The sequence below is a fragment of the Coloeus monedula genome (assembly GCF_965178545.1).
Source record: "Coloeus monedula genome assembly, chromosome: 21".
NCBI lineage: Eukaryota > Metazoa > Chordata > Aves > Passeriformes > Corvidae > Coloeus > Coloeus monedula.
The window spans coordinates 3,350,637-3,369,696 of NC_138801.1; the positions used below are offsets into that span (position 1 = coordinate 3,350,637).

General features: G+C 55.6%; 1 protein-coding gene across 2 annotated transcripts in view; it reads right to left on the minus strand.

The window, feature by feature from the left end:
• Nucleotides 1–19,060, minus strand: part of RXRA (retinoid X receptor alpha) — a 96,960-nt gene that overhangs the window by 16,224 nt on the left and 61,676 nt on the right. The window contains exons 1-4 of one of the 2 annotated variants that reach the window (XM_082295341.1): nt 15,231–15,291; nt 14,494–14,759; nt 9,680–9,830; nt 8,724–8,903 (exon numbers count right to left, since the gene is read on the minus strand). In XM_082295341.1, the coding sequence (XP_082151467.1) occupies nt 8,724–8,903; nt 9,680–9,830; nt 14,494–14,703 (541 nt within the window). In that variant the 5' untranslated portion in view covers nt 14,704–14,759; nt 15,231–15,291. Of the gene's footprint in view, nt 1–8,723; nt 8,904–9,679; nt 9,831–14,493; nt 14,760–15,230; nt 15,292–19,060 lie in introns of those variants that run through there. The other variant, XM_082295340.1, reaches the window with a different exon arrangement.

The following is a 19,060-nucleotide window of genomic DNA, read 5'->3' on the forward strand; positions in this document are numbered from 1 at the left end:
CCCTGGCCCAGCTCCCGTGGGACAGCAGCTCCATGCAAACCTCCATCCTGCCTCGGGCTCGGGGCAAGCCCCAAACAGACAGGAGAGACCTGTCCCAAATCCTGTGGGGTGGGGATGATCTTGCCAGCAGCCTGTCACATGCTGCTGAGTTATGTCTGAGCAGCTCAGAGATGAAAAACACTTATTAGATGCTAATAACATTACTATTATTATTATTATTATTATTATTATTAACCTCCCTTGGAAACCTGCACACGCTTTTCCTACACCTGGAAAGCAGCTTTGTGCAGCTGCAGTAGGAACTCTCCCCATCACCTTGTCACACACCCTAAATCCCACACTTTTCCACACACCACTGTTTCCCCACAGCACATTTTAGCCCACTCTGCTTGAGAACAGCCCCAAGCATCTCTGGCCATGAGCGACAACGCTCTGAACTCACCCAGCTCTTTGCTGAGGACTGAATGAGGCACTCCAGTACTGTAAAAACCCTGCCACTTATTGCCAATTACCCCAGCGCTCCCTCCCTGCTGCATTTGAAGCTGGTTATGGGATGTTCAGGCAGAGCAGCAGGGGCACAGGTTTGGGAGCTGCCTGTGGCACAAGGAGGCTTTTCAGACCATCAGTGGGACCAGCTCTATGCCAAGTGCAAAACCAAACCCTACAACATGAAACTCCAGGTAAACTCAGATTTGTGTCGTGGCTTTTGTCCATCTGGTGTGGATTCTTCCTCTTTTTCAAGCCATCATAAAAACCCCTGCTTTAATTTCACCCCCTAACCCCACTGCTGCTTTTCCAATCATCAGAAAAGGAGAAGTTTTTGCTTAATGCCAACCCTTCTTCAGCAGCACAGATGCACCAGGATTCCTCTGGGCACACTAGGAGAGATGAAACACCTACTAAATAACACGAAAGCCTGAGAGAAAGGCAAACCCTCAACGAATAGGATCTTATAAAAAGACTTAAATGCCAAAGTGCTGATGCAGAGCTGCAGCAGCTCTCGAGGATGAAGGCGTAAAGTTGGGATCACTGGGGTCACTCCACCAGGGTGTCAGCCCCAAAAACACATCCCCATGCTGGACACTGGGATTCGTGGAAAAGCACTGCAGAGGTCTGGGCAGGCAGGGGCTACTTAAAGCCTTCAATCTGCACATCTCAACCTCATCAGTGCCACACTCCTGGCCTGAAGAATCCGACACACTCCAGAGGTTGTAGGAGAGAGGATCCTACAGGGCACCTCGACAGCCCCTGCCTGTGATCAGGCTGAACCCAGCTGACACAAACCATACAAAAAGAGACAGCTGGCCAGAGATTACACACGTAAGGAGTTATTTCTATTGATCCGAGCCCGGAGCTGCAGCACCAGAAAATCGGTGCTGCAGCTCCCTGCAGAGCTGGTCAGGGGACAGCTGACTCATCCCAGCTCAGCCCCACGCACGCCCGGCCCTCGGCCCGGCCCAGCTGCTGCCGGCAGCAGTGACACCCCGGGCAGAGCAGATGGCACAGTCCCACCCAGCAGCCAAAGATAAACCAGCCCTCTCTGGGGAGTGTTATCTGCTCTGCTACACCCGTGCTCCCAAGCCCAGGCAACCTGCTCCAATGGCAGGACAAGCATGGAATCCCTTTGCCATCCATCCATCCATCCATCCATCCATCCATCCATCCATCCATCCATCCATCCATCCATCCATCCCTCCATCCATCCCTCCCATTCCCTGCAGGAAAGCAGTTTCCCAGTGCTGAGCTGGAGACCCCATTATCCTCCCTTCCCTCTGGGATGATGCCTCATGCACAGGTCTTCCCCCCAAGGAGTGCACCTGCAGGAGCAGGTGAAGCTCAGCTGCTCCTTGCTCTCTCCACACCACCAGGAGTTTGTGAACACAACCCGTCCCTCCCTTGGGATGATGCAGGACACCTGCCCAGCCCTGGTGGATGGATGCAGCTTTTGGGGATGCCTGCCAGGCTGTTGACTCAGTTGCTGATCCTATTTTCTCTCCCTCCAGGCAGCTCCAGGAATGAGGTGGGAACAGCTTCACTCCTCATATGCGCAACAGAACTGCTCCTGCAGCAGCTCTGGGCCTGGCCTGGGGCACACAAGAAATCCCCTCCCAAAATCCTCTCAATGTCACCTCCTTCTTCCAGGTGTGGCACTCCCTAAGCCCCTCTTCAGGATCCAGAGGTTGAGTTCCAACCTTGTCTCTCCACTTTCCTAATTCCAGGTTCACCCTGAGAGCCCCAGGGCTGGAGAGCCCCACACGTTGTCCTGAAAGCTGCAGGGATTTGCAGCCAGCACTCCAGACTCATGGATCCTGTGGGCTCCAAGATTTGGACTTCCCTGCAGGTGCTGCCATCCTGGCTTCAGAAGCTCAGCAGAGCTGAGAGGACATCCAAGGGGCAGCTGAAAGTGTCTCAGAGCTGTGACCCACAGTCACACGTTTTTAGGAGAATCCTCCATGTCCCCAATCTCCACAGGCACAAGCCCAGTGGAAAATGTCTGGATTTCCTGCCACCAGCATATCCTTGGAGCTGCTGAGGACCAGCCAAGCTGCTGCTCCTTCTTAGCAGAGATGCTGAGGGACACATCACCATCCCAGGAAAAGAATGCGCACTGTGTTCCTTGAGATGTAGGAAAAAACAGCACGTGGGATAGAGGGAAGGAAAGAAGGACAAGTGGGTTTTTACCCATGAAATCTGGCCAAGTCTCCAGCAGTGAGCAGACCCCTCACCACACAGACCTAGGACCTCATCTCTGGAGTCCACTCCCCACTCCCACTGGGGATTAGTCAAATAAACCATGGTGGAGATGACAAAAATACATTTTTCAAGTGGATCTGGTCCAGGAACTGGGTTTCCTTTACAGGTTTGGTTTTTATTTATGTTTTTAAGAAGAGGAACACAAAGGTGGCAGCTGCACAGCAGCTCGTCTGGTGACACCAAAATGGGAATAACCTTGTTCTTCTCAGCTTCCCAATGACGCCAGTATTTCTGGTCCTGAGGGTGGCACAGCTTTTGATCAACCACGTGGGTCCATCCACCTCAAACACAGCAGCTGAGCCAGGAATTCAGCTTGCTGCATCCCAGAAAAGCCTCTCCTGCCAGGCAGAGCACTCCCAAGCCGTGGCCACCCCGTGTTTCCAGAGCTGAGCTTCCCAGCCCTCTCCTCCGTGCTGACAGCTGTGCCAATGCTTTTATTTTTCATCAAGGAGCCTTGGACGGCTGAGAGCTCTTCCAGGCTGATTTTTCTAAACGTAAGGGAAGCATTTGAACCTTGCAGTCCACTTGAGGAGAAAAAAAGATGCAGTCAGGGAGCTTGGAGAGGCAGCCCCACCTCCTCCAGCTATGTCTGAGCCGAGCCAAGGACAGAAGCCTGTGTTTTCCATGGCACCTGATGAAGAGCCTCTCCTGTTATTCTGCCTGATTTGGTCTGTGCTTGCCTCAGGCCAGTTGCTGTCATGTTTCATCTTGAGCTTCTCCAGCCCATCTGCACTTCCCCAGGCCATGGTACAGCAAGACATGGAGCCCCATGTGTCCAAACCACTCCTTGGTGACCTCTCGCATCTTTAAAACCCAAAACATCTCGTCCTGTGGGCTGCAGATGAGCCTCAGCTACCCAAGTCCGAGGGCTGATGAGCCAAAATGCCGGATCCGTCCTCTGCAGGTGTCCATGTCACACTGGACACCTTGGCTGTGCTCGTGGGGCAGCATCTGATGGCTAAAAAAGCAGCTTTGAGTCCATTGCAAAGTGCCACCCAAGCCAGTTCAGGTGCCCAAACCAACGCCTGTGGGAGGCCACGCTCACGGGCACTGCACTTCTGTGCCAAAGGAATGCCAGGGAAGGGAGGGAGAGGCCCAAAGGAAAAGATTTTCCACAGGGAAACGGTGCTTCTGAGAGGGCAGGAGCAGCACAGGTTTGTTTATTCGCTGGGAGAGACCTGGAGGCTCCAGGAGCTCCAGTGACACTCACCTGGTGTCAATACAGAGCTTTTTGGGATGAAAATCCATCCCTCCAGGAGCAACAGGGTGGGGTTGTGACTTTTCACGGGGAAAGGATAATTCACTGCCCCCAAAAATGGGGTTTTCTCAGAGGGACAGACCATGTGCCCTGCAAGCACAGGGGGAAGGCACCAAGAGAGCCCCAAACCCGCTCAGTTTTGGTTTTCCCCCAACCTGCAGGTGGGTGGCTCGTTATTTATGAGGTGCTGGGTGGGGGTTATTGGGGATTTCCGTTTCTCTCAGGCTGGAATTTACTGGGCTCTGCTGCCTTTCATGAAGCCAAGTCTTTGCTGTGTATCACCAGCATCTTGAAGCGTTTATGCCCCAGGTACCTGTTTATATCCAAAATGCCAAGACAGCTGAGGAAATGAATTCAGACAGTGTTTCTTCTGCTTTGCTTTCGTGTGTCACCTTTTTATTTCCTCTTTCAGAGGTGCAGCTTTCTGCTACTGTAAACAACCTCAAAAGCTGTGACACATGAAATAAATGGTGGGGTGGTTTTTTTTTCCCTCCAACATTTTCAACCGAACGCCGTAATTTGTTTAAGGAATGCAAAATACCACCGTGGTAATTAAAAAGTGCAACTTCAGAGTGTTAAAAAGTGGATTGAAACCTTGGAACAGCTCCAGAAAACAACAGCAAAAAACCCCTGGCTCACTTCACTCTCTGGACACTGAAGTATAAGCAAACAGCAGCTAAAGGAGAGAAAACCAGAAGCCAAACCTATTTTCTCAACCTAAGAGCATCCTTAAAAACAAAAAAAAACCCCAAACCCAGCATCATTTAACCAGCTGGTTTAAAGAGCAGCACTTTAAAAGGATATAAGAAACAAGCTCATTAAGCTGGGAGACATTTTCCATTCCAAAATCACTCCTAAAAATAACTGTGCTCTTGACCTCTGCCCCTTCACGAGGCTGTGGCCACTTGCCTGCTTTCACATTCACTTGGACGCTGGGTTGGAAACCTGAATTCCTGCTCTTTCTCCCCAAACTCCTCATGCTCCTGAGGGATGGTGTGGGAGCAGGGATGGCTCCAGCTCCAGGGGCATGCACAGCCATGGCAGGGGATCAGGCACAAGTCACTCCATGTGGGAATCTTCAGTCCCTCTGGACTAAGTGATGGAGCAGCTCCCCAGAGCAGCTCCCTGGAGACACAGGAAGGTCTCTGGGCCGTGCAGATGCTGCAAGTCCAACCCTTCCTAGGTTAAACCCCTCAGCTCGGCAAGTGAGAGGGGGAAAACCAACCCACAAATATGGGAGGAGGAAGAATTAACTCAGGCTGTGAAGTTTAACGAAGTTCTGAAATCAGAGACCAGGCATGCAGCTGGACAGATGTCCTGGATGCTCCGAGCAGGGCTCTGGATCTCGGCACAGCAGCTGCAGCCACGCCGTACCTGCACCTGGATTTAGGAACAACTTTGGGATCAGCTCCGCAGCCTGAGCTGCAGGTGCTGCAGGAGAGCAGCTCTCTGCTCTCCAGATGGGCTCTGAGATGCACCAACACCCGTCTCACCCAGCTGGCACCAAACCCCAGCCTGCAGCCCGAAACGTGAAGCGCTGCTCCCAACCTGGGCAGCCCAGCAGGTCCTGCGGAGCCAGCCTGGCTCTCCCCAGGAGCCCCTCACATCCGGGGGAAGGCTCCAGGAGCCGGTTCCCAACGGCTGCTCCCTGTGAGGCGGCCAAGGGAGCATGAGAAAGGGCTCCTCGCTGGTATTTCCTGCTCCCTGTGCGATCCCGAGGCGCTGCCAGCACTGCCGGAGCCGGCACCTCGTCACACGGGACAGCCGGCGCTGCACCGCGCCCCCGCCCGCCCTGTCACCTCTGCTGTCACCCCTCTGGCACACAAGAGCCCCCCATCCCAAGTCCCCTGGTGTTTACTCCCACCTCTTCACAAGACCTCTGCCTCCCTCGAGGCAGTTTCCACTTTTTCCCTTCCAAACACGAGGCTGCTGATGCACAGACACCTCAGACCCTAACGAGGAACAGATCGAGCAGGGAGAGCTCAGCTCCTGCACGCAAAGAGCCACCCCCACAACAATAATCCTTGCATTAGTCAAGATCCCTGATGGTAATCTTAATTTTGTTGACTATCCGGTATTTAGTGGGAGACAGAGTACAAAAAACCAAAGCCTTACACAGCTGGCAGAAATTCACAGAGGGAAAAACATTCCCAGTTGCTTGTTTATTATCCCAGAGAGCGTGAGGCTCATTCACCGTGAACATCGGCATCTCTCGGACGTGTTTTTAACAAGAACAGCCAGAAGAGATGCACACAGCAGGAGGAACCCTCTGCTCCTGCAGGCTTTCCCCACTTTAAGCCAAGGTTTGTGGCCCTGAAGGATCCCTGGCCCCCAGCAGGGCCAGCCTGGGTACGCTGCTGCTTCTGCCCTGGCTGGGCACAAGGTCCATCCCTCCAGGTCTGCTCTTGGCATCTCCATCTCCACCTGGAGACCCCTCAGCTGTGAGGATCAAAGCCTTCCAGACCTCCATCAGCTGCCCTGCTGATTTTCCTTCTCTAATCCAACTTCTCAGCTAAGTAAGAACCCCTTCCCTCTTACCCTCTGGCCCAGGTCTTTGGATACGATGGTGGCTCTCACTCCTCCTCCTCCCAGCAGCACTCCCCACCCCAGCCCTGCCTCTCACCACAGCTCCAGCGCTCACTTTAGAGCTTTTTGCTGTACTTCCACCACATCCCAGTACCTCTGGGCTACAGGAGAGATGCTTCCCAGCAGGAATCTGCTGTGCCTTCACGCAGCTATAAATTAGGTCTCCAGAGCAAGATGTTTTTTAGGGAAATGAGGCTCATTACCCTGGCTCTGTTACTTAAAAGATACAAGAGTTTATGCTAGAGGATAAAAAGGCAGCTAGGTTGTGAGTATTTAGGCAAAAGGAATTAGCAATGCAGGATTTGGCCCAAAACTCTTCCCCAAAATAGAGGTGGGAGCAGGAGTGGTGTAAGGACAACTCCTGGCAGCAGTCAGCTGGGACGGGTGCAGCAGGAAGAGACCTTTTTTTCTGACAAATCAGGTGGATATCCCACGTGAAACTCCAGAGCTGCTCAAAACCAGAGCTCGGCAAGATCCAACTTCTGACTTTCAGCTTTAGGACAACTGAGACATTTCTGTGAGACCCTGAATTTTTAGATTTATAACAAGACAGGGGAGTTATTCCAGCTTTCTGTGCATGGGGATTAGGCCCAAATCATCTCATGATGAGTGTCAAATCACCAGTTCCTGCCCTTCCCCAGCACTGCCCTCACCAGATCCATCAGCACTGCCTGAGCGCACTCCTGAAGTTACCAAGATCCCATCTGTCACACTTTTAAATAATTGTCTGATCATTATGAATTCATTTGCTATTCATTGTGATAATGTTAATCAAGACGAATTAATAGAGTCCTCACACTGTACGTGCTCCCTGGGGACTTCCACCACCATTTAGAAATTAATTAATGGACCTGTAATTTTTAGCGGCGCTGCCCATGCAATCACCACTAATGGCAGGCACGGAGCAGGTACCTGCTCACAGGGTGGCAGGGCAGAGTTCCAGCATTCCTGCTGCTCCTCCCAGCCCTACACACCTTGTTCTGGGGGGCTGAAAGGTAAAGGGGGCTCCAGCTGCGTGGGGAAGGCTCTGGAGGCAGTGCCAGGGGAAGGGGATGCTCTGTACTTCTCCTGCTGGACACATAGGAGAGTTCTTGGCTTCTTTTTAGTCACCCATGGCTCAAGTTTTGGCTCAGATTTTCCCCATCCCGCTGCACATCGCCCATGGGATCCAGTATTCCCCACTGCTCTGCATCCAAGGCAATGCCAGCCCCCACTCCTGCACTGCCCTGAATGCCTCAGTCTCTCCAATTAACGCTACAGCTCTGCTGGGGCAGGAAGATTTGTTTTGAGCACCAAAGGGTTAAGCTCAGCAGGGCTAAGGAGGTCCCCTGGGTGCCCCGGCAGTCTCCCCACACCTCCAGCACAGACAGCTGTGACACTTGGTGACTTTGGTCCTTGGGTAACCCCCTAAACCGAGCGTGGCAGCGTTTGCCCAACACTCAGAGCAGCTCCAGCGCTGCCCCGTTTAATCAACGCTCCAGACAGGGCTGAGTGCTCTTCAAAGGGTCCCAGGCTGGAGCTGCGGGCCAGGGCCAGAGCTGGGGTGGCTTTATCAGCCTGTCAGGGAGGCAAGTGTGGCTCTGAAGATGTAAGGGGAGAAAGCAGCACGGAGCCGGGGTCACTCTCACGTCATGTCTGCTAAAAGCCTGCTCTGCTGGCAGATCAGAGCAGACGCAGTCAGCGTTTAGAAAGATCATTTAAAAGAGGCACAGCCGGGGAAGTTTAGATCCTAAATTTAAATTCCACTAAGGGAAGAGCTATCTTAAGAGCCTGAATTTCTTTCTTCTTCCCAACGAGAAAAAAAATGCAGGATTGGATGAGGTGCTGAAGCCGTGGCACAGGATGCCCAGAGAAGCTGTGGCTGCCTCATCCCTTGAAGTGTCCAAGGCCAGGTTGGAGTGGAAAGTGTCCCTACCCACGGCCCATCCATCATCTGAGCACTGCTCTGGGACTCAGCGCTGCTCCAGAGCCCACGAGAGGCTCTGACTGTGACGCAGAAACAAAATACAAACGAGATTTTTGTCACCGCCACGCAGACACCGCCTCTGGTGCCCACCACGCTTCCTCCTAGGGAAGAAAAGACCCCTGCAGCACCCATGGGTGCTCTGGCCAGGCCGGGCCTTACCTTCTCTCTTCATGCCCATGGCCAGACACTTCTGGTAGCGGCAGTACTGGCAGCGGTTGCGCTGGCGCTTGTCGATCAGGCAGTCCTTGTTGTCCCGGCACGTGTAGGTCAGGTCCTTCCGCACCGTGCGCTTGAAGAAGCCTTTGCAGCCCTCGCAGCTGTAAACCCCGTAATGTTTACCTGGGGGGGGGGGATAAAACTCGGGTTTAAAGCTGGCCCCAGCTCCCCTCTCTGCCACCAGCTCTCCCAGGGCCTCTCCCAGCTGTGTTTGCGGGGAGCAGAGGTTTCCTGGAGCTGGAGCTCCATAGAATCAGGATGCCCTCCGTGGGCCATATCCTGCCTTACATCCAGGGAAAGGCCATTTCTTGGTCACACAGCAAGGCTGGGTTAGTGCAGCAGTGGAACAGGGTGACCCCCTGTACCCCTCTGAGCTCTCTGAACCCCCCACACCAGACACACGACCCCAGCCTGCTCTGTACACTGTTCCCACCCTCCATTTCCAGCCTGGAGCACAGAAGGGGTCCCGAAGGACTCACAAACCAGGCAACCAGAGCTCTGCTGGAGCAGGAAGCTTTTAGAAAAGTAGGAGAATAAAGGGAATTAGCACATCTTTATCTCCCAGGAGTGAAGACACTCCGTGTCAGGAGCATCTTTTTATGTGGCGCTGTGTGACAGCACCAGTGTGCATGAAAGGATGGGGAGAGGGAGGACACCCCCGATGCCTTGTTCGCCAATAGGGTCAGGATGCAACCCCACTGCTAAACAGGGACCTGGGGTCTCCTGGCTCAGCCAGACCAGGACTCTTCATCCCCTGCCACATCCCGTCCCAAAGGAGAGCTCCCACCAGCACTCCCCGTGCTGCCAGGAGCCAGGGAGCCAATGCCAACCCTCTGCCAGGGCACCCACACCCCGAGCCCGCTGCCCTGAGCCCCTCCTGGGGCGGGTGCCAGCCTCACCTGAAGATCTGTCCCCACAGATGGCACATATGTGCTTGGTGAAGGAGGCCATCGTTCCTGAGGGGTGTGCTGGCACTTTGAGGACTCCATTGAGCCCCAGGGGTGGCTTAATGTCTTCTGTGCTGGTGACGGAGTTCATGGGCGAGTTGAGCTGTGGAGGCACAAGCACAGGGCTCAGCTGGGACCAGCAACACGGGGACACGGGGGACAAGCTCCCAGTGGGGACCAGCACTGCTCCAAATACCCACCACAAAGCTGAACCAAGAGGATTTGAGCACAAGGAGCACAAGCACTCATCTGCCCTGGCACAGGAGCCGGGGTGGCTCTGAGCTGGCAGCAGGGTGACAGAAGGACACGGCCGGTCCCCCAAGCACCACCAGCAGCCACGCAGGGCTGACCCTGCCCATCCAAGGAGGATGTTTTTCCACTATTTAAGTGGAAGGCAAGTTGCCCCAGCACAGCCCCCACAGCCAGAGATCAGCAGCCACCCCAGCTCCACCCCACCACAGGACACAGGGACAAAGATCTGCAGTGGTGGCTCGTGGGAGAGCTGCTGGCTGGGAGCGAGCCCCTGCATGGATGACGAAGGCCAGGACACTCTTGTTTAGCTCTGCAACTCACAGAGATCCTTTTAGTATTATCTGTCCAAAGGAAAGCTCCATGGCAAATAAACAGATTCCAGATGCAGCAGGGTCTGGCTTTCCAGAGCTGGTGTGGGTGGGACACGTCTCTGCCACTTCCAAATGCCTCTCCTTCCTTCCCTTGGCCCCCAACAAGCAGAGGATTGGGTGGAAGCTGGTGCTGGCACTGTGGCACTGGTGTGGAGTGAAGCACTCCTGGGCTGAAGCCTCCACTGGGCTGTTACACCCTTGTGTGCAAGGAGAAACTGAGGCCCAGAGCTGTAGGATCTGGGGACAAGCTCACCCCATCCAGGAGGGTCTGGGGGACCTGGATTTGGTCAGCTCTGGATGCAGAGCCAGCTGGGATCACTGTGGGTGTCCCCAAGGGAATCAGCCTGCCAGGGACTGTGACAGAGCCACCATCCCTGCCAACCTCCAAAGCCAGGCTGGACACACAGGACTGTGCCTCAGTTTGTTGCCTTCCTCTGCCCTAACAGAGATCCTCAGCGACTGCACTTGCCACAGATTAACCCAGGGAAGTCCCAGGGCTTGTGATCTGTCAATTAGAGCAGCGCAGCCGCTCCTCTGGCTTTCAAGTCCCCAGGCTGGTGGGGAGTATTTGGCAGGCAGATGACTGACAGCCCCACAACAGAGCTGGGTAAACCCACCCTGGAGAAAAGGGATGGATCTGCCTCCCTCTGCTGCCCTGACTGTGCCAGCTGATGAATCAAAGGCAGCTGGCACCTGGTGATGCACTCCTGGCTTTAGCTGCTATTGGATAGAGCAGAGGAGGGGGGGACGAGCAGGTCCCCAGGCAGGAGCATCTCTTTTTGAGTCCCACATGGTCTCTGCGAGCAGGGGCTGCCAGTCAGGGTGACCTGCCCCAGGAATTCCTCCCTGAGCACTTTCTGGGAAGCAGAGCCAGTTCCAGGTGCAGCTGGTGGCGATGGCTCATGTCACACTGCATCCCTGGCTGTGGGACTGAGGCCAGAGGCCACGGCTGCCTGATGAAGATAAAGCCTTTCACCATCACTTCCCCCAGCCCCAGCAGCCCACAGAGCCCACCCTGAGAGCATCAGGGGGGTGACAGGCAGAGCAAGACCCACCCAGGAGGGTGGGGGTCCCGCCAACCTCCGCAGCCCAGAGCATCAGCTGCTCAGAGCTGGGTCAGCCCAGGCTGGGAAGGGGAAAGTCTTCGGTTCCTCTCCCAGCGCCGGCCCCAAACCTCAGCACAGGCACCCCGGGGTTCCCACACAGCCCTGGCGCCTGCCCCAGCCCTTCCCCTCCAGGAGCACGTGCAGGGAGGGGACAGAGGAGGGGACAGCAGTCCCTGGCCGTGACACAGCACTTCTGCTGTGGGACAGCACGGCTCCAACTCAGCAGTGAGCCCAGGCACGAGGCAGGAAACCAGGGCTCTGCTCCCCCAGTGACGCTGGCACCTCTCGGCTCCTTCCCTTCCCTCTCCAGCTCATCGCACCCCGGACCGAATCCTGGCCCTTCTGGCAAGCAGAACTTTATTCCTCCTCCTCCCACCCCAAAAAACATCCCAGCCCTTCCCCAGTCCCCCAGGCGTCCTTACAAAGAGCACTGTGCCAAGGCAGGCGGCGGCTCTGCAAAAGCCTAATCCCACGTCTGATCTCTCCCCACTCGCCCCCGGGCGCCCCGAGCTGCTGCCAGCGATGCCTGGGGCTCCACACAGCCCTGCAAACTGCATGGAAAGTCCTTCCCTCGCAGCTCTCGCTGAAAATCCTGCACTTTTTTCCCTCTTTTCCCATCATTTTTAGGTAAGAGGGTTTAAGTAATCTGTTAAATCCCGGGGCTGCTGGGTGTAGCCCCCCCAGGCTGGCTGGGACCCTGCTCACCACTGCCTCGTACCCCTCATCCCTGGGCCAGCTCAGCACCAGCATCCCCTTCCCATGGATGCTGGGATGCCATGGCAGGATCCCTGCCACATTCCCTGATTTTGGGGCTGTGTTTGCAAACCACACAAGATCCTGGGAAGCTCCCAGAGCTTCAGACAGAGAGCTGGGAGCACCTCGAGCATCCTCCAGGACTATCACCGAGGGCTGCTGGGGTCCTCCCCTCTGCAGGACCACACGGGGTAGGGCCCCCCGTTTTTTGGGATCCTGGCAGCTCCTTCCCCCCCTGGCGGAGGGGACCCACCCTGGGGACCTCGCACACCGCGTGCTCTTCTGCTCTGCTGCCTCTCCGGAGGCGACGAGGCGTGGCCTGATGGCAAGTGGCATCTGCCATCTGATGCAAACCACCTTCCATCAGTGCCATCCCTGCCCGGCGACGGGGGCCACACGCCTCATTACCCCGGCGCTCTGCCAGCCGGGGCAGGGGGGCTGTGCTCCCCACCAAGCATTGGCCTTGCTGCGCCCCTCCTCCTCCTCCTCATCGTCCTCCTCGTCCTCCCCCCACGCTCTGCTGGCCCAGGTAGGCGCCTCTGCCCGCTGCAGGGATGGGAACAGGGACCTAATGTGGCCAGACAGGGAACAGATGGCAGGAGCCATTAGGCTGAAGCCCTCCCAAGTGTCACCTTGAGGAAAACCACTTAGGACAAGTCCCTGAACAAAGGACGGGCACTCTGAGGGCTGAAGCCACCAGGATGGAGCCATTGAGGGCTGGAACCACCAGGATGGAGCCACCAGGGATGGGGCCATCAGGGCAGGAGCCACCAGGGATGGAGCCACCAGGATGGAGCCACCAGGGATGGAGCCACCAGGGATGGAGCCACCAGGATGGAGCCACCAGGGATGGAGCCACTGAGAGCAGGAGCCACCAGGGCTGAAGCCAGCTCGCTCCCACCACCATGCCACCACACTCTCACTTCCCCTTCTGCCCTGGAGCTCTGCTTCGTTTCGGTTCCCCCGCTGGCCGCTCCCAAACTGCACCTTACAATCGCCCTTTCCCCTCCACCTCCCTGGCTTGTGGCTCCCCTCAAGGTTGCCTCATATCCCCCTTCCCACTCCTTCCCCACCATTTTGGCGCCGGGGCTGCTAATTTTGCTCCTGCTGCCCGTTCCCAGGCGCAGTTTCAGTTCCTCTTCCCTTGGCCCTGGGAGGGGAGGGGACGTGTCCCCCCCGCTGGTGTCCCGCAGAGGGGAGCGGGGTGTGCAGGTCCCTGCACATCTGAGGGGGTCACAGGTTGAATCCTGCACGGGATTCAAGCTCATCCAAAGGCAAATCTTCTTCCTCTCTGCCCAGCACAGGGATGCTGGATCTTGGGGGTCCCCAGGGCTGGCAGTCAGCACAGCCCCATGTAGTAAAAGGACCTGTTATCTCTGGGAATAAATCAGGCCAATATTTAAAAATAAAGGTGCTGGCAGGTGCTTGACTCCCAGAGAGGGCCTGGAATAAATAAACCCACAGCGAGTGGCAGGTGGTGGCCAATTCCTTAATCTGCCCTTTTACTAAACATATCCCGTGCGAGGAGCCAGCAACAGGTGGCAGGGGCTGGCCAGCACTCCGATCTGGCTATTTTTAAAAAGAGCTTATCTCGCCCTGCTTGGAGGGGTTTTTACATAATCTTCAGCCACTGAAGGCCAGGCCTTGCCCTGTGAGGAGAAAGGGGCAGCGGGCAGAGGACCCCTGGGGTTGTACGAGTGACGGGACAAGGGGAAAGGGCCTCGAGTTGAGACTGGCTGTTAGGGGTAATTTCTTCATGGAAAGGGTTGTCAAGCTTTGGAACAAGCTTCAGGGAGGTGGTGGAATCACCACTGGAAGTGTCAAAGGTGCGTGGATGTGGCATTTGGGGACATGGGTTTGTGGCGGGCTTGGACGATCCTAGAGGGCTTTTCCAACCAGAACAACTCCATGATCCTATGGGGACCACGTGCTGGCCCTGCAGGGGATGTGCTGCTTCCCAGGAAGGAGCAGAATCCCAGACAGTCCTAGGGTGGCTCTGGCTCCTGCCACAGCTACAGTAGCCCCCAGGTGACCCCGAGATGGTCACTACTCTCCTTCCACCCCATCCTGGGCACAACAGGCAATGGATGGCCAGGTTCCAGCTGCGCTGGTCCCTCCTAGCCCATCCTTCAGCCCCCAAAGGAGCAGGATGCCTCCAGCTTCGTTTCCCCGCCGAGTTCCTGCTTTGTGCCTCCCCTTGGCGCTTGTCTGGATGAGGAACCCCCCGAGGTGGCTCCTCCCTGCCCAAACAGGCAGCAGTGAGCCCTCACTGCCGTGCCCTTACCTGCGGGCTGCTGGTGCCGAATCCCAGGCTGGGCGTGGAGGGGACAGACATCGAGTGTGGGCCCATGGGGGAGCTGATGACGGAGAACGGGGGGCCCATGCCATTGATGGGCGAGCTCAGGGTGCTGATGGGCGAGTGCAGCTGGCCCGGCGAGCCCAGCGAGGAGCCGATGCCCGGCCCGATGGACGGGTGCAGGGAGGGGGTGGCCATGGGCCCCCGGCTCGTGGGGGAGTTCAGGGATGTGGAATTCACTTGGTTGGAGAAATCTGGAAGAGAAGGAGGAGAGGAAAGGCATTGAGTCACCCACGTGGGACAGAGCCCTGAGCTGCAGCCCCCCCTGCTACTCCCCCAAAATTCCCAGTGCAGCTCCATCTTTCCAAACCACCTTCTCCTGGAGTATCCAGGCAGGCATTAAGACACATGCTGAGAGCATTTCCACCTCGTTAACAGCATTTCCACCTCAAGCCAGGCATCAGTGCCCTCCTCCACCACCTCCCTGACACAGCTCTAAGCTCTGCCAGGGGCTCAGCGTGGCTGCTCCAGCTGATTCCCTCCATGCCACAGGATAATTTGGATTTATCACCAGGCCAGGCCATGCGTGGGGAACAGAGAGCAGCACCCACAGGCTGTGGAGGTGGCTCAGTCTGTGCATCACACATGTGGCGGGAGTGCATGTCCCTCCAAAGGGAATGGAGGTTCAGAGGTTGGATTTGAGGATTTTGGAGGTCTTTTCCAACCTGAATGACTCCGTGATTCTGGAACACTCTGCTCTAGAGCGGGAGCAGCTCTGCAGGCAGCAGGACAGGCTGTGTGTGCCTGTCCCTGGGGAGCAGAGGAGGGGGGTGGGAAGGGGGGCTTATAAATAGCCTCCGATTCTCCCAAGAGGAGACATGGAGCCATTCCTGGCACATTTCCTCCTCATCCTGTCACGCTGCTTGCAAAACAATCCCCAGCGAGGAAGGGGCTGGCTCTGGCCCCCGGGGAGGGGCGGGCGGAAGGCAGCGGGGACGGGGTGGGGGCCCCCCCAAAACCCACCCGGACCCCCCAGCTCACACCAGGGATCCAGAGAGGGGGAAGCACCAGCACGGCCACCTGGGTGCTCATGGTGGGTCTGCCTTTGGCTGCAGACCCCAAAGTGAAGTAAAGTCTGGAAAATTCCATCTTCGGTCGCCTGCATCCGTCAGGATCAGCTGTCTCTCCAGGATTTTGGAGCAATTAGCACACGAATGTCACACGGAGGGAAACGCTGAACCCACAGCAGCCCAGCCCCACAGCAGCCTTCCCTGGAGATCCCCGACCCTGGTGGGGAAACCCCAGCAGGAGGAAGAGAAGGTTCAGCAAGGCAGCGATGCTGCTCTCGCAAAGACGTGGAACCAGCACCCCACTGCTGCTTCCAGAGTCCCATCACTGCTCCCAGCATCCCATCCCTGCCTCCAGAATCCCACTGCTGCATGCAGAATCCCACTGCTGCATGCAGAATCCCACTGCTGCATCCAGAGTCCTACTGCTGCCTCCAGAATCCCACCTCTGCCCCCAGCATCCCCAGAATCCCACCACTGCCCCCAGCATCCCCAGAATCCCACCTCTGCCCCCAGCATCCCCAGAATCCCACCTCTGCCCCCAGCATCCCTCAGGCAGCCCTGGGCTGTGGCAGAGAGGAGCCCCCCTGTCCCTGGGGCCAGGCCTGGCCGGGCTCTCACAGGATGTTGACACAAACCAAGCGCCGGCCACCCCGTTGTCACCCACGGCTGAGTGACGTGAGGGAGGCACAACAGGAACGCCAGGAAATTCCTTGAGGATTCCAGGGCTGCTCCTGGCGTTTGGCACAGAGCTTCCCAAGGCTGGTTTTGGGGTCTTTATAGAGCAGCAGGGCTTTGGAGAGCCCCCAGTGCTGTCCAGGAGCTCGTTCTGGAGCAGGACCCCACAAACACCCAGGAGGTGATGGAGGGACACCTGCAAAGGATGCAGAGGGTCCCTGGCCAGGGGAAACAGGCCCTTGAGCTGTGCAAAGGGAAGGCAGCAGAGCACAGTCCTTCCTTTGAAAAACCCAGAATATTTAAGGCAGGAGAGGTCACAGGCGGGTCACTGGCGACCGGCCCGCACCAGAAAGCAACGCACGTGTGGGGCCGGCACCTCTCCCGAAATAATCCCAATCCCTGAGCACCTCAGGAGCTCCCTGCACATCCCACATCACCACATCAGCTCCCCTCAGCCTATTCCCACACTGATGTGTTCCTCAGCACCCAGCAAGGAGCTGGGAGGGAATAATTCAGGCAATGACAAAAAGGAAAAGAGAGGAGAGGGATAATCACAGAATAGGGAAATATGGGCAGGCATGGCCACATTTGGGTGGGTTTGCACCCAAACCCCTCAGCCACACACTCAGAAATCTGAACCAGATCCGGATTTTTCAGGGCATCACAACTCAAAGCCTGGTTCAAAGCAACTTCTTGGACACTGGGAGGTTTCCACTCCTCATCCAAACACTCCCTGCTCCAAAACCCCGCTGGAAGAGTGGCAGCAATGGGAAACATTTACATCCAGCAAGCAAATGTGGGTTTTTAAACTTAGCAAAATCCAGAGTCCACTTGAGGCAACTCAGCCTGGATGCTGCCAGTCCCTGGCTCGAGGGAAGAGGAGTCTGGGGAAAATATAACTCGAAGTGGAGAGATGGGCATCAAGAGTGGGATGTGAGGAGTCTGCCCTCTTCCCCCACTGCAAGTATCCTAAAGGACCTTGACTGCGAAAAGAATGCCACCAAAAAAAGAAAATTTAAAAAAGAAAAAGGCCTAGATTGAGGAAATATCCTTAACAGAAACAAATAAATTCCCAAACTGATGAGCACCACTTGGACTGCAGCAAACAGAGGAGGCATTTTCCCAACGGCATTTTCAGCTCAAGCAGTGTGAGAGTGTTCCTTCTCCTCGAGGAGTTTTGCCATTTAAAGCTGCTGTGTGTGTGACTATCTCTTGACCAAAATAAACTCCGTGCCTGTTTCTAAATTAAAAAAAATGTGAAAAAATAAAAGTTCTGAAAGCATTTCCCCTCTGTCACACCCATCAAGTGCAGCTATTTTCTCTGTGTGTCCTTTGTTTAAGCACAACGACCTCTGTCTATCCCCGAAGATGCCCCATGGCAGTTGGGAGATCAGAAACCAGAGCTCGTCAGCAGCTGAAGAATTTGCAGTGAAGCTCTTTTTCTTCCTCCAAACTATGAGCCCGCCAGCCACAGAGTTTGGACAGGGATTTTTCCCAAGGAATATGACATTTAGGGCAGGGCCACATGATCCATGTGCAAGGGATGTGCCCTGTGAGCGCTCCCAGCTCTGCTCCACGGCACAGAATCATCCCATGGACGCCAGAGCCAGCAGGGCAGCCTGACTTTTGTTTTTCTGGTGCTCATCCCTGCCTTTCCAAGATCTCTTTGGGATGGATTCCCACCTCACAGAGCAGCAGCAGCCTCAAAACCAGACACTGATGGCACAGGGAGGGCACAGACTGATGTCACCTCCACCGAAGTCACACAAGACATTGAAAGCAAGGCTGGGAACAGATCCTGGCAATTCCACAATGCAGGGTAGCATCTCAACTGCTGGATCACCCTTCCCTCAGACAGAACTCTCCTGGCATTATCATCATTATAATAACAATTCGAACAAGAATATTATCAAAAACCTTCTATAATGGGGAAAAAAACCCACCTTCAGAAAACATTTGTACCCAACATCCCTGGGCAGCTCCACTGCTATTTTCCATCCCCTTGGCATTCAGCACAAACCTCCAGCTCGGACCAGCCAACATCCACGGCTGGATGCCTCCCAGACGGGCAGGTCAGACCCTCCAGGAACACCCAGAATGCCACCAGCCCTGGCCACTCTTGCCTGTGGCATTTTGTCACCCAGTGCCACTCCAAGTGCTGCTGCCTGGCCAGGGCACGTCTGCAGCAGCTGCAGCAGCTTTTGCTGATCCGGCACTATCACAGAGGGCTGTGATTTTAACATTTCTAGACCACAAAATGTCCCAGAGCAGAAACAATTCCAACAGTGCAGAGGCGCTTTTTTTTCCCAGGATAGCTCATTTGTACCGGAATAAAGTGTACCAGCAAAAGCTTTCGCCAGAATAATCTTCATTTATGCCTAAGAGGCTTTGCCAGTAAAACTACATTGACCCAGCTCTGCTGGAAAACCTTTTCTGGCGTATCCTGGGAGTTTACTCAGCAGCTCGGTGACTCCGCACTCGGCTTCTGAGAGAGGGGAAGTTAAAAAAAAAAACCAAGTTATTTCAAGGCACAAACAGACTCTCTGAGCTGTGTTTTTCTGCAGCTGAGGAGAGCTGCACACACAGCTCATTTCAGGATCCACAGGATACAATTCACTGGGATCAGAGGGGTTTGCAGCACGCCAGGGCTCGAGGAGCTGTCACTGTAGGACCACCCCAAGAGCCTGCCCCTGACACCGGCTGAGATTTGGAAAGTCACTCACAACCCCCTGCTTCCGCTTTCCTTTTTCTCCCCTCAGCACCTCTTCCTCCTTAATCAGAAAGCAAATCAATTCTGGGTATTAAACAGC